The 12,060-nt window shown below is 45.9% G+C and overlaps 1 protein-coding gene across 4 annotated transcripts; it reads right to left on the minus strand.

Moving 5' to 3' along the window:
• Window positions 1–2,694: 2,694 nt before the first annotated feature.
• Window positions 2,695–9,007, minus strand: LOC125524625 (disease resistance protein RPM1-like). Of its 4 annotated transcripts, XM_087537887.1 has the most exons (10): window positions 8,798–9,007; window positions 5,599–8,488; window positions 5,375–5,500; window positions 5,140–5,308; window positions 5,009–5,047; window positions 4,828–4,904; window positions 4,666–4,693; window positions 4,474–4,544; window positions 4,251–4,355; window positions 2,695–3,761 (listed from the first exon to the last, which is right to left on the minus strand). In XM_087537887.1, the coding sequence occupies exon 2, from the start codon at window positions 8,431–8,433 to the stop codon at window positions 5,692–5,694; it is 2,742 nt and encodes a 913-aa protein (XP_087394013.1). In that variant the 5' UTR covers window positions 8,434–8,488; window positions 8,798–9,007; the 3' UTR covers window positions 2,695–3,761; window positions 4,251–4,355; window positions 4,474–4,544; window positions 4,666–4,693; window positions 4,828–4,904; window positions 5,009–5,047; window positions 5,140–5,308; window positions 5,375–5,500; window positions 5,599–5,691. The 4 variants fall into 4 exon arrangements, with proteins under 4 accessions (XP_087394013.1, XP_087394010.1, XP_087394012.1 ...); XM_087537884.1 differs by lacking the exon at window positions 8,798–9,007 and having other exon boundaries at window positions 5,140–5,272; window positions 5,599–8,451; XM_087537886.1 differs by lacking the exon at window positions 8,798–9,007 and having other exon boundaries at window positions 4,247–4,355; window positions 5,599–8,451.
• Window positions 9,008–12,060: the final 3,053 nt, after the last annotated feature.

Raw genomic sequence — 12,060 nt, forward strand, 5'->3', positions numbered from 1 at the left:
CTTGAAAAATTGCTTAGAAAGAATAAGCTCCCGTTTGTTGATGAGCGCAATATTGAAACTGTTTGTGATTCTTGTCAATGAGCTAAAAGGCATCAGCTACCTTATCCTATTTATACTAGCGTTTCTACCAAATGCAATTAATTTTTTCAGATGTGTGGGGTCCTGCCCCCAACTCAGTTGGTAGACATACGTACTATGTGAGCTTCGTTGATGACTATAGTAAATTCTCCTGGATTTATCTTCTGAAGAAACGATCCGATGTCCAAGCACTCGTTGAACGCCAGTTTGACTACAAGATACTTGCTGTCCAATCAGACTGGGGCGGAGAGTATGAGAAATTAAATTCTTTCTTTCAAACTCTCGACATCTCTCACCATGTGCCATGCCCCCACGCTCACCAACAAAACGGTTCTGCCGAACACAAGCACAGACACATTGTTGAGGTCGGTTTAGCTCTTTTAGCTGGCGCCTCCATGCCTCTCAAATTTTGGGATGAAGCTTTTCTCACAACTGTTCACATCATTAACATGCTTCCTAGTCGTGTTATCAATAACGAAACTCCAGTAGAACGGCTATTCCACACCAAACCTGACTACACGACTCTTCGTGTTTTTGGGTGTGCATGTTGGCCAAATCTTCGTCCATATAATCAACGCAAACTTATGTTTGGCTCAAAACAATGTGTTTTTCTTGGGTATAGCACTCCACACAAAGGTGTAAAATGCCTAGATGTGTCCACCGGGCGTGTTTATATATCACGTGATGTTGTTTTTGATGAAACAAAGTTTCCCTTTGCTGATCTTCATCCCAACGTCGGTGCATTACTTCGCAAAGAAATTCTTCTCCTGCCATCTCACCTCCTCGGCCTCGATCAAGGGGGAAATACTTGTGATGATTCAATGATGACTAACCCTCCTAATGGTGCACATGAGTCCTATGGTGATGTTGCAGGAACAAACAGTGAGCAAAATGATGAAGAAATCGAGCAGAATGATGAAGAAATTGGCCCCCAAGTGCCATATTTGCTATGTCCGGAATTGGGGAGCAGATCCTCCTCGAGATCGTCGCCAAATCAGCAGCAGGGCAGAAGATCTGTGCCGTGATCAGCGCTGGCAGATGTGCCAGACCCGACAGCAGCAGAACCTGCCACCCGCGCGGGCTTCCGCGGCTCCGCGCACGCCACGCGCCGGCCCTCGGGTGGCGGTAGCCCTGCATCGGCCCTGCTCCAATCGCCAGAATCCACGTGGCGACATCCTGGTGGCTCGGGCGGTCCGTGGTTTCTTGACGAACCGCGCTGCTACAAGCGGCGCGCCGCCCAGGCTCGGCTGACCGACGCGGGGTCCAGTCAAGGTTGTCAGAATCGTGATTTTGAATCGAATCGGAGCTTTGATGGCAGGATCACAAATCGTAGAATCTTCACTATCAGGATCGTAGAAACGTAGATTCCATGAACTAAAATCGTAGAATCAGAGCGGTAAGTTTGGATCGTAAAGTCGTAGAATCGTATAATAGAATCGCGATTCTAACAACATTGGGTCCAGTGCTGAGCCATCCAGCCAGGTGGGCGCGGGCTTCGGTGCTGATCCGCGTGGCCCCGCGCAATCATGCGCCCATGATGAGTCGGCTGGCCACCCGGGATCTTCTGCGGAAGATACAACCTCGCAGTTGCGTGCTGGAGACCCAGAAGATCCGGCGCGGGTACCGAGCGGATCTACCTCGGGATCGCCTGCACCAACAACTCCTGTGCATGACTCTGGATCCTCTGCACCGGCTGCTTCTGTGGTGCAATCTCGGCGACTCACACGACTGCAAAAGGTGTAACTCAACCTCTTAATTATAAACATATGACTAAATATGGCCTAGTTTGCTCTACAGATGAACAAGCTGAACCAAGGACTCTGGATGAGGCATTCGTAGATGAAAGGTGGAGAAAAGCAATGATGGAAGAATATGTGGCACTAAAGAAAAATAAAACATGGCATTTGGTTCCCCCACGGCAAGGTAAAAATCTTATAGATTGCAAGTGGGTGTTCAGAGTTAAAAGAAAATCTGATGGAACTGTTGACAGATACAAAGCTAGGCTTGTTGCAAAAGGGTTTAAACAGAGATATGGTATTGATTATGAGGATACCTTTAGCCCTGTTGTGAAACCTGCCACTATTAGACTTGTTCTCTCTATTGCTGTGTCTAGGGGATGGAGTCTCAGACAGCTAGATGTACAGAACGCGTTTCTCCATGGTGTTCTGGAAGAAGAGGTGTACATGAAACAGCCTCCTGGGTTTGAGAGCAAATCTAATCCTTCATTTGTTTGCAAACTTGATAAAGCACTTTATGGCTTGAAGCAAACCCCACGGGCATGGTACTCCCGTCTTAGTCACAAGATGCAATCACTTGGTTTTCTTAGTCACAAGATGCAATCACTTGGTTTTGTCCCTTCCAAGTCAGATACCTCACTGTTCATCTACAATAGACTCAATACATGCATATTTGTTCTCATATATGTTGATAATATTATTGTTACAAGTTCATCTAGTGAGGCCATTGCATCATTGTTGAAGGATTTATGTGCATAATTTTCCCTCAAGGATCTTGGAGATTTGCATTTTTTCCTTGGGATTGAAGTGAAGAAACACAAGGATGGACTTCATATCTCTCAAGAGAAATATGCAATTGACTTGGTAAAAAAGGCAGGTCTGCAAGGTTGTAAACCCTCGTTTACTCCTTTATCCAGCTCATAAAAACTATCTCTCACAGAAGGGCAACTCTTGAATCAAGAGGACAGTACGAAATATAGGAGTTTAGTAGGTGCACTACAATACTTGACCCTAACAAGGCCTGATATTTTCTTTGCTGTCAACAAGGTGTGTCAGTTTCTGCATGCTCCTACCACTGTGCATTGGACTGCTGCAAAACGCATTGTTAGATATGTCAAACACACTTTGAACATTGGCCTTAATTTCAGCAAGTCATCATCAACTCTTGTCAGTGCTTTCTCTGATTCTGAGTGGGCAGGTTGTCTGGATAACAGGCGCTCCACTGGTGGATTTGCACTATTCTTTGGACCTAACTTGATTTCATGGTGTGCAAGGAAACAGGCCACCGTGTCTCTGTCTAGCACAGAGGCAGAATATAAGGCATTGGCAAATGCTACAGCTAAAATCATATGGGTTCAATCAATGATGAAAGAACTTGGTATACAAAGTTCTCAAGCTCCATGCTTATGGTGTGATAATCTTGGTGCTACCTACTTATCTGCAAATTCAGTTTTTCATGTCAGAACAAAGCACATAGAGATAGATTTTCACTTTGTGAGAGGAAGAGTTGCACGGAAACAACTTGATATTCGGTTCATTCACTCTAGAGATCAAGTTGCAGATGGGTTTACTAAAGCCCTGCCTATCACAAGCTTTGAAGAGTTTACACATAATCTCAACTTGATGAAGTTGTGATTAAGAGGGGTGTCAAACATCACATATGCGGTATATGTTTGGGATATAGAGATATAGCTAGGAGGTAGTTTGTATGAGATATTCTTGTAACCATCTCCTCCTTTTCTTCTTTCTCAAGTTGTATCTTGATTCTCTCTTATCTCTTGTTGTAACCGCATCATGTAAAGCCATCTAGGGTTTTGGCTCCCTACTATATAATATGGACACGTCGCCCCCAACAGGGTAGGACATTTTACCGCTCGCACAGGTGCAATCACAACATCTGCATCTTGATTAGTAGCAGCATCTTGCGTGGCATAGTCTTCTCCCCAGCTGAAATGCATAAACAGAGCATGCATCAGTTTATTTCGTCGGCAGATGTAGTATGTGCTCGCAAGCTGAAAAGTACCATGCAGACACTGAACACACAGAACAGTATGTTGTTTTTTTTCTGCTAGGGAACGGATTATAGAAAATAAGAAAGCAAGCTCAAAGGAAAACAAAAGCAGAATACCATGATAGTAAGCAAACAAGGCAACATCACACTGTAAGATATTTCTCACATGCGCAGCAGGTAAAATAGCAATGGAACTAAGAGAAGGTAATTGCATTGGACTACATTTTGGGACAACCAAATAACCATCTGCAGGTCATCAAATGTGCATCTACTAAAAGATAATTGTGTCAATTTTAAATTCAGTAGAACATACAAACATAACCGCTTAGAGATGTTGAAACCAAACAGTTGGTGTGCATGAAAGGAAGTCTGACAAACATAATCAGAAATCTGGTGGGACCGAATAAAAATTGAGTGGTACCAACAATGGCATCAGAAGACGACGGTGGCGGCAGTTGAAGAATCAAAGGAGAAGCAACGACCATGGCCAAGGAAATTGAGGGTCGTATCATCAGCAGCAGCAACTCCTCCTGTTCGAAGTGGGACAAATTGTAAGAAACCCAAACTGAATTGAGTGGACTAAAAAAACTGAGGGATATTTGACCCAAGAGGTACAGGCATGGAAGCAAGGCGTTTCATGGCGACGACCTGAGTGCAGCATGCAGCAGGGGTCAACCAAATCCAAACTAGAAACTCGTCTTCAGTGCAGATCATGTTCACTGTTAAAACGCAAGAAAACATAAGAGAAGTGAGATAGATTGTAAGTGCCTAGTAATTAGCATCAACAGGAAGATAGATTGTATGTGCTACTGAAAATGACTGAGAACGTAGGTAGCTGACCTGTACTCCCCGTCGTCACCAGTAGCACCTACGAGAAGAAAAAGAAATCCCATGGCTTCGTCAAACTCCAAGCAGAAAAGCTAAATGTTTTTATTTTCAGAGGAAATAAAAGCTAAATGCAAAATCCAAGCAGAAAACCATGGATATAAAAAAAACATTCACCTGCAGGTTGCGTGGGAAACTTGATAGTATTATATGATAATGTGTACATGTCCAGCAGGTAAATAGGAATGCAACCTCTTACAGATGCGAAACAGAGTGTTGTTTTGCATGAAAAAAGGTTGATAAACATCGCGAGAAATCAGATGGAATCAAACAAAATCGAAGGAGGTTTGAGCTGTACCAACATGGCGTCAGAACAAGCGGAAGCGAGCAACAACTTCTGTTAGAGAGAGACAAACATGGTGAGAAACCTAAACTGAACCAGCATTGCCATACATCGGATGGAGGTAAATGAACATACGGAAATTCTACCTGTAGGTACCACCGAAGGCATTGACCCGTGCGTGAGTCATGGAGAATCAGCAATGGATCTGAAGAAAGAAGGGAGCAACGCTGACCAAGCATTAAGCATCATCACCGTCAAAATTGCAGGACCAGAAATCACCTTGCACCACAGGGGAGCCTTATGTCAGGGTCTTGGCTGCTACAGCAACAACGGTTCAGTTGATACTAATACTACTGAACGAGAGAGAAAAAGCTAGCTGACCTGTCGCGCCCCGTCGGGTACCCCCGCTGCTGCTGGCTCGGGATGGAGAGCTGATACCTCGTCCTATGTTGCTTCTTCCCCTCGTGCATGAAGCTAGAAAATGGTCTCTAGCGCAGATCATCCTCACTGTTAAAAGCAAACGACAAGAGAAATAGTGTACTGTAAGTGTATGATACACATCATCAGCTACTGCTACTGAACGGAAGACAAATTAACCAGCTGACCTGTTGCTTCCCATCATCATGACGACCTCCCCGACGCTGTGGTCTGTGGATCGATGATTCCCCGCCCTGGGTTGCTTCTTCCGCTTGTACTACTCATGTGGAGCCTTCGGCGGTGTCATCCAGGTCGTGGTGGGTCCGTTCCTTCTGCAGCTGCAGAACGGGGTGGTTGGGGTGTGCGTCCACTTCATGTTGCAGCATACCAAGCCCCGCCAATTTACCATCCCAACCAAGTGAAATCTCCTTCAGTCTTGGAAGGTGTTTGGTACCGGTAATCCCTGACTCCAACCTGCAGTCACTGATTTCTATCTTTTCCAACAGGGGTAAGGTGCCCTCCTGGAATATCAACTCTCTGAGTTGCTTCAGCGAGATAATATCAAGCTGCCTGAGATTTTGGAATGTTTCTGCTCTGAAAACTAGTTTCTCCCCAACATAAGATTCTTCATCGAGATGAAGGAGCCTGAGCTTGGGAAGTGCGCCTAGTATTTTCATGCTTTTACCTCCTTCCATCAGATTGCTCGAGCTTAAGTAAATCTTCACCAAATGTTCTAGGCGGCCAAACCAGTCAGGCATCTCCCCCAGAACACCACCCAAATTCAATGTCTTAAAGTGAGTAGGGAAGGAGGAAAAAGAATACAACCACTTGAGACCATCTCTGGTAGAAGTTGCATCCATGCCAAGAGAACGGAGGGAAGATAGCTTCTCAAGAGATGCACAAAGTATCTCACGCTTTTGCTGGTTCACCCCTAGTGTGACACTTAACTTTCTTAGCTTTATAAGCTCTCCGAGCTCTTGAACTGCTTTCTTGCTAGTTCGCTCAATATCCACAATCTCAAGAATCTCTAACTCCCTTAGGTTGCTGATCCCTCTGGGTACCCTCACACCATCAGAGTTGGACAAACGACCAGTACAAGCCATGTGAAACATCATAATAATCTCAGGAAGTTCATCACAAGATGTAGCAAACAAAACAGGCAGACATAATGTGGGCACACACCAGATCCTCGGGTAAGACAACAAAACTCGTTTCACACTTTTTTTGCTACATCGGAGGCTACGAAGGCTTTGTACTTTAGTGATCTCAGTTGGTAGGGATGCAACATGACCATCTCTTATGTCCAATGTTTGTAAGCCTTGTAGTTTCCCTATGGATCTTGGGATCTTGTATATGTTAGAAAATTGAGCATTGACATACTTCAAATGACGTAACGATCCTATTGTGTTGATATCTTTTTGTGTCACTTCAAAGAGGGCATCATGTATATCCAAGACTCTAAGCATCCTAAAGTCAGGCGAAAAAAGGGGAGGTGCGGGCTTCATGGGTCTCTCACCAAACACAGTCAATGATCGCACATGGCTCCAATCCAAGCCTTTATTTGGGCACCAACTGCCTTCATATGCTACATGACGGAAGTTATCTCCTGCTACACCAGTTGACTTATTCCATATTGAGCATGCAAAACTTTCATCTCTACAGATTGAGATCATGACATCACGAACAATATCATGAACTCGACAGCTCTTCACTTTTCCTTCTAAGTTCAGTTTTATTGGTTGAATCATACTGCGGTTGATGAGTTCATGAAAGTAACTATTCCCAACATCCTCAGCACTCAATCCACCCATGGTGATAACGAATCCCTCGGCTATCCATCTTTCTACCAAACACCTCCTTTTGGTTTCAAAATCCTCTGGAAATAAGCTTAAATACAGAAAACATGACTTAAGATGAGAAGGCAAGTGGTTGTAACTCAGTGTAACCATCCTCTTCATTGGTTCAAGGTTTTTGTCGCTGTCTAGCTCTAGGGGGATTTGGTCATAAATCATTTTCCACTGGTCTATCGCTTTGGTGGCAAGCATGCCTCCTATTGTAAGAATAGCAAGGGGTAACCCTCCAGACTTTTTCACTATCTTGGTGACTATTTTCCTCATGCTCTCATCCTTTGTCATGTCTTCCTCACATTTCCTAGTCTTCCTTAAGAGCAAATTTATGGCATCATTTGTTTCTAGAGGTTGATGTTCGTAATTAAGTTGTGTGGAAGAAGGTCCCAGAGTACACTTCTTAGCTAAGCCAACATCTCGTGTTGTTACCATGATTCGGCTACCTTTACGATTACTACTAGAAAAAATAGTAGATGTGATCCACTCCCAATCATCAATGTTCCATAAGTCATCAAGAACAACGAAGTACCTCTTCTCAAGAAGCTCTTCCTTCAGGTAGGTCGTGAGATACTCTACTTGATCTCGCCCCACCTTCTCCTCAAGTAGCTTCTCCGATTCTTTTCCACGAACAAGTTCTTCGATCATATCTTTGAGAAACTTCAACCTAATAAATGACTGCGAGAAAGTGATCCAAGCACAACTTGAAAAGTTATCCATACTTTCATAAACGTTCCTTGTAAGAGTAGTCTTACCCAAACCACCCATGCCAACCACACATACAACCCGAGGAGGGCCATTGTTGGCATGGACATGTAGATGATCTATTAACTTTTGTTTGCGTTCAGAAAACCCCACAAGTTCAGCTTCATCAATTTTGCTCGCTGACTGGTTGCGAATATCTTCCATGCAAGAATCCCTCTCATCAATGGCTCTGGTGATCTGGTCCTTCTGAATCAGCTTGTAGCGTGTGTTCCTGCTGCTCACTTCTTCAACTCTTGATTTGAGATCTCGGATTTGCATGGCGATTCGGTGACGATCTTTGAGCTTCATCAACTTCCGCAACTTGCTTGCACTCGCCACATGCACCAGGAATTCACCAAGACAATCTTCAATATTGTAGGACAGGTCTCTTACTTGCTTAGCCCACACCTTGAGTAGCATGTCTTTCCCCTTCATTGCTTAAGCGGCCACCAAAAATGCTTGCATTGTTTCTAGCTCATCTTTGATGAACCTGCCAACGAAGAATGCACAAGACGCTTAGTACATTCCTGCAGATTACAAAATAGTATCTGCAGCTCCATGTGTGTAGGTTCCAAGCTTGCCATAAATACTTGGTGCCATAATATAAATCAGAGCTGAATAAAACAGTTTTTTTCTCTTTCATGAGCATTAAGATATCCTACCTGTGTTCACCCAACAAAAGGGACTTCAAATTTTAACAGAAAAGGGCTATTGGATGTCAGTTCCAAGACAGAGATCTAAAAGGCCAGCTGTGTGAAGTTCATCATGACTGTATCAAAAGACGTGCATGTGAACATACCAGATATCCTTGCGCACACCCATGACGAGGCTCATCTTGTTGGCGGCGGCAGAGGCGGCCTTGCCAATGGCGCCGATCAGCAACGACTTGGCCATGCTCAGCGCCGTGTCCGCGATCATATCCGGCATGTTTGGATATGACCTTCTCTCGAGCAGTACTGTTTTGCTGGAACTGGGGGTGTTGACGAGCAGAAGGAGCTAAGAAAAGTGAGCTCAGAATGATAGCTGCGGTGCTGCTTTTATAGCTGGAGCCCGGGGATTTTGATAGAGCAGTGTACACAAGAAGCTGCTTGCAATGTGCACACACGTGAAGCCCATCGGCTGACATGCCAAGGGGCTAGCAATTCGGAGCTTAATTTAATTGAACAACCTTACTCCAATTTTTTTTTATTTTTTTTAGAAATGGAGGAGGACCCCCGGCCTCTACATCTGGATAATGCATGCAGCCACTTTATTAATTATTCACACAAGACCTTACAAGGTCATACAACAGTAAGACTGAAGCCACCGTCTAGGCAACAAAAGTGTCGCTACTCCTATCCAAACGATGAAGGGATGCTGATAGTCTGGGCCTAATACCAAACAGTCCTCACAACCAAACATAACATCTAAGACTTGAGGTCCCAACCAGGATGCCTGCTGGGTATGGGTCACCTACCAGTCCGGCGCACTCCTCAACCAGGACGCTTGCCGGGTCTGAGGCTGCCGCAGCCACCTGCCACCAATCCATCTTCAGAGCTGTACTGCTGCATCTACCTTGCCCAGTCTAGCTGCCGTCGACGCCACCATGATGCCAGACCGCGTCACCCTCTTACGCAAGTCCATCTCCGTGCATCGGATGCAGAGTCACCACAGCGCCATGCCGCCAAGACCCGCCTCCATCAATGAGTGAGATGCCGCACCGCTCCACGAAAGAATCCGTCCTCTGGTCCTGCATCCAGCCGCTACTCAAAAAAAGATGCCCCCATGAGGGAAAACGACGCAAAAGCACCGCCATCGTCCGATCCGGAAACTCCGGATCTAGGTTTTCACCCAGAGAAGCGCAAGCAAGTCGACAGAAGCTGCAGAGCCGATGTCTTCAACAAGATAACGACACGAAAACGCCGCCATCGCCCGCCATGACCCGAGTCATAGCACGGTTTTCACCGGCAGCCTCGTCTCCCTACTCTACGCCGGGACTAGATGCGAGAATCCACAACCATCTAGCCGACCACCTCCGGACCACCTCCGGCGAAGAAGATGGCCACCACCTCCACACCTAGGGCCGGAGCCCCCGACGTCCTCATGTCGCTTGCCTAGTCTAGAGGCCGCTTGCCGCGCCGGAACAAAGGATGCGCACGACGGCCCGAGAAACCACCATCCAGATCCGAATGGGATCCAGATCGGACAACCTAGCCGCCGACGTGATCTCTTCATCGCCACCGCCATCACGACAAGCCTAGTCGCCACCGGCCTGCGCCACCGCCCTTGAATCGGCCGGAGTGGGTCGCCGCCACCCAGATCCGATCGCCGGCCGAGGAAGATTGCCGCCGCCACTGCTGCGGCCCACAGGCTTAGCCTGCGATGCCCTCGGCGGCGGCGGCGGGAGGGGAGGGAGGCCCGGCGGGGAGGCTCTGGTGCGGTGCGGCGCGGCGCCGCCGCACAGGAGGAGGAGGTCAGGGGGGAGGAGGTCAGCACACAAGTCGCCTTACTCCAATAAGTACGTGTATATACAACTCGTGCGGCATGTTTAGTAGTCATGTGCAAGCAATGGATGTTTGTCGATGTGAGCACAGTAGATGTATAATTAATTGATTACACGGCTTTATAGTTACCAATGTGTATGACCGTGTTTTGGCTTTGCCTAGTTTTTAATTTGCAGCTTTGGTTGTTGTCCATACTCTTGTAGTCTTGTTGTAAAGAACCTCACGGATCACAGAACCATAGTACCGCGGAAACGAAAGCTTAGAGACGGCAATGAGCTTTGCTTACCGCATGCGGTTGGGGAATGCAGGAAGGCGAAGACTCCTGCACCACTAAAAATCTGAACGTAATTTTGAATTTCTCTAGAGACGTTTTCGTAAGGTTTTGTGCTACTTAATACTCCCTCCGTCCCAAAATTCTTGTCAATCCCTATAAAGCCACTTACGAGAGTGAGATCTGATAGATCTGATAAGATAATATTTTTGATATTTTTGTGATAAAGATGCAAAGAAAAATAAAGGCAAAGTAAATAGCAAAGGAAATAACTAAGTAGTAGGAGATTAATATGATGAAGATTGATCCGGGGGCCATAGGTTTCACTAGTGGCTTCTCTCGAGAGCATATGTATTCTACGGTGGGTGAACAAATTACTGTTGAGCAACTGACATTGAGCATAGTTATGAGAATATCTACGTATGATCATGTATATAGGTATCACGTCCGAGACAAGTAGAACAACTCATGCCTGCATCTACTACTATTACTCCACTCATCGACCGCTATCCAGCATGCATCTAGAGTATTAAGTTAAAAACAGAGTAACGCCTTAAGCTTGTTATCCTCGATGGCAACAATACAATACATGCCTTGCTGCCCCTACTGTCACTGGGAAAGGACACCGCAAGATTGAACCCAAAGCTAAGCACTTCTCCCTTTGCAAGAAAGATCAATCTAGTAGGCCAAACTAAACTGATAATTCGAAGAGACTTGCAAACATAACCAATCATACATAAAAGAATTCAGAGAAGATTCAAATATTATTCATAGATAGACTTGATCATAAACCCACAATTCATCGGTCTCAACAAACACACCGCAAAAATAAGATTACATTGAATAGATCTCCACAAGAGAGGGGGAGACCATTGTATTGAGATCCAAAAAGAGAGAGGAAGCCATCTAGCTACTAACTATGGACCCGTAGGTCTGAGGTAAACTACTCACACTTCATCGGAGGGCTATGGTGTTGATGTCGAAGCCCTCCGTGATCGATGCCCCCTCCGGCGGAGCTCCAGAATATGCCCCAAGATGGGATCTTGTGGATACAGGAAGTTGTGGCGGTGTAATTAGGTTTTTGGCTTCGTATCTGATTGTTTGGGGGTACATAGGTATATATAGGAGGAACGAGTACGTCGGTGGAGCAACAGGGGGCCCACAAGGGTGGAGGGCGCGCCTGCGCGGGGGGGGGGGGGGGTAGGCGCACCCCCGTACCTCGTGGCCTCCTCTTTTCTTTCTTGACGTAGGGTCCAAGTCTCCCGGGTCTTGTTCGTTGAGAAAATCACGTTCCCGACGGTTTCATTC

Source organism: Triticum urartu, chromosome 7A, assembly GCF_056163025.1.
Source record: "Triticum urartu cultivar PI428250 chromosome 7A, HENAU_Tu73, whole genome shotgun sequence".
NCBI classification, from domain to species: domain Eukaryota; kingdom Viridiplantae; phylum Streptophyta; class Magnoliopsida; order Poales; family Poaceae; genus Triticum; species Triticum urartu.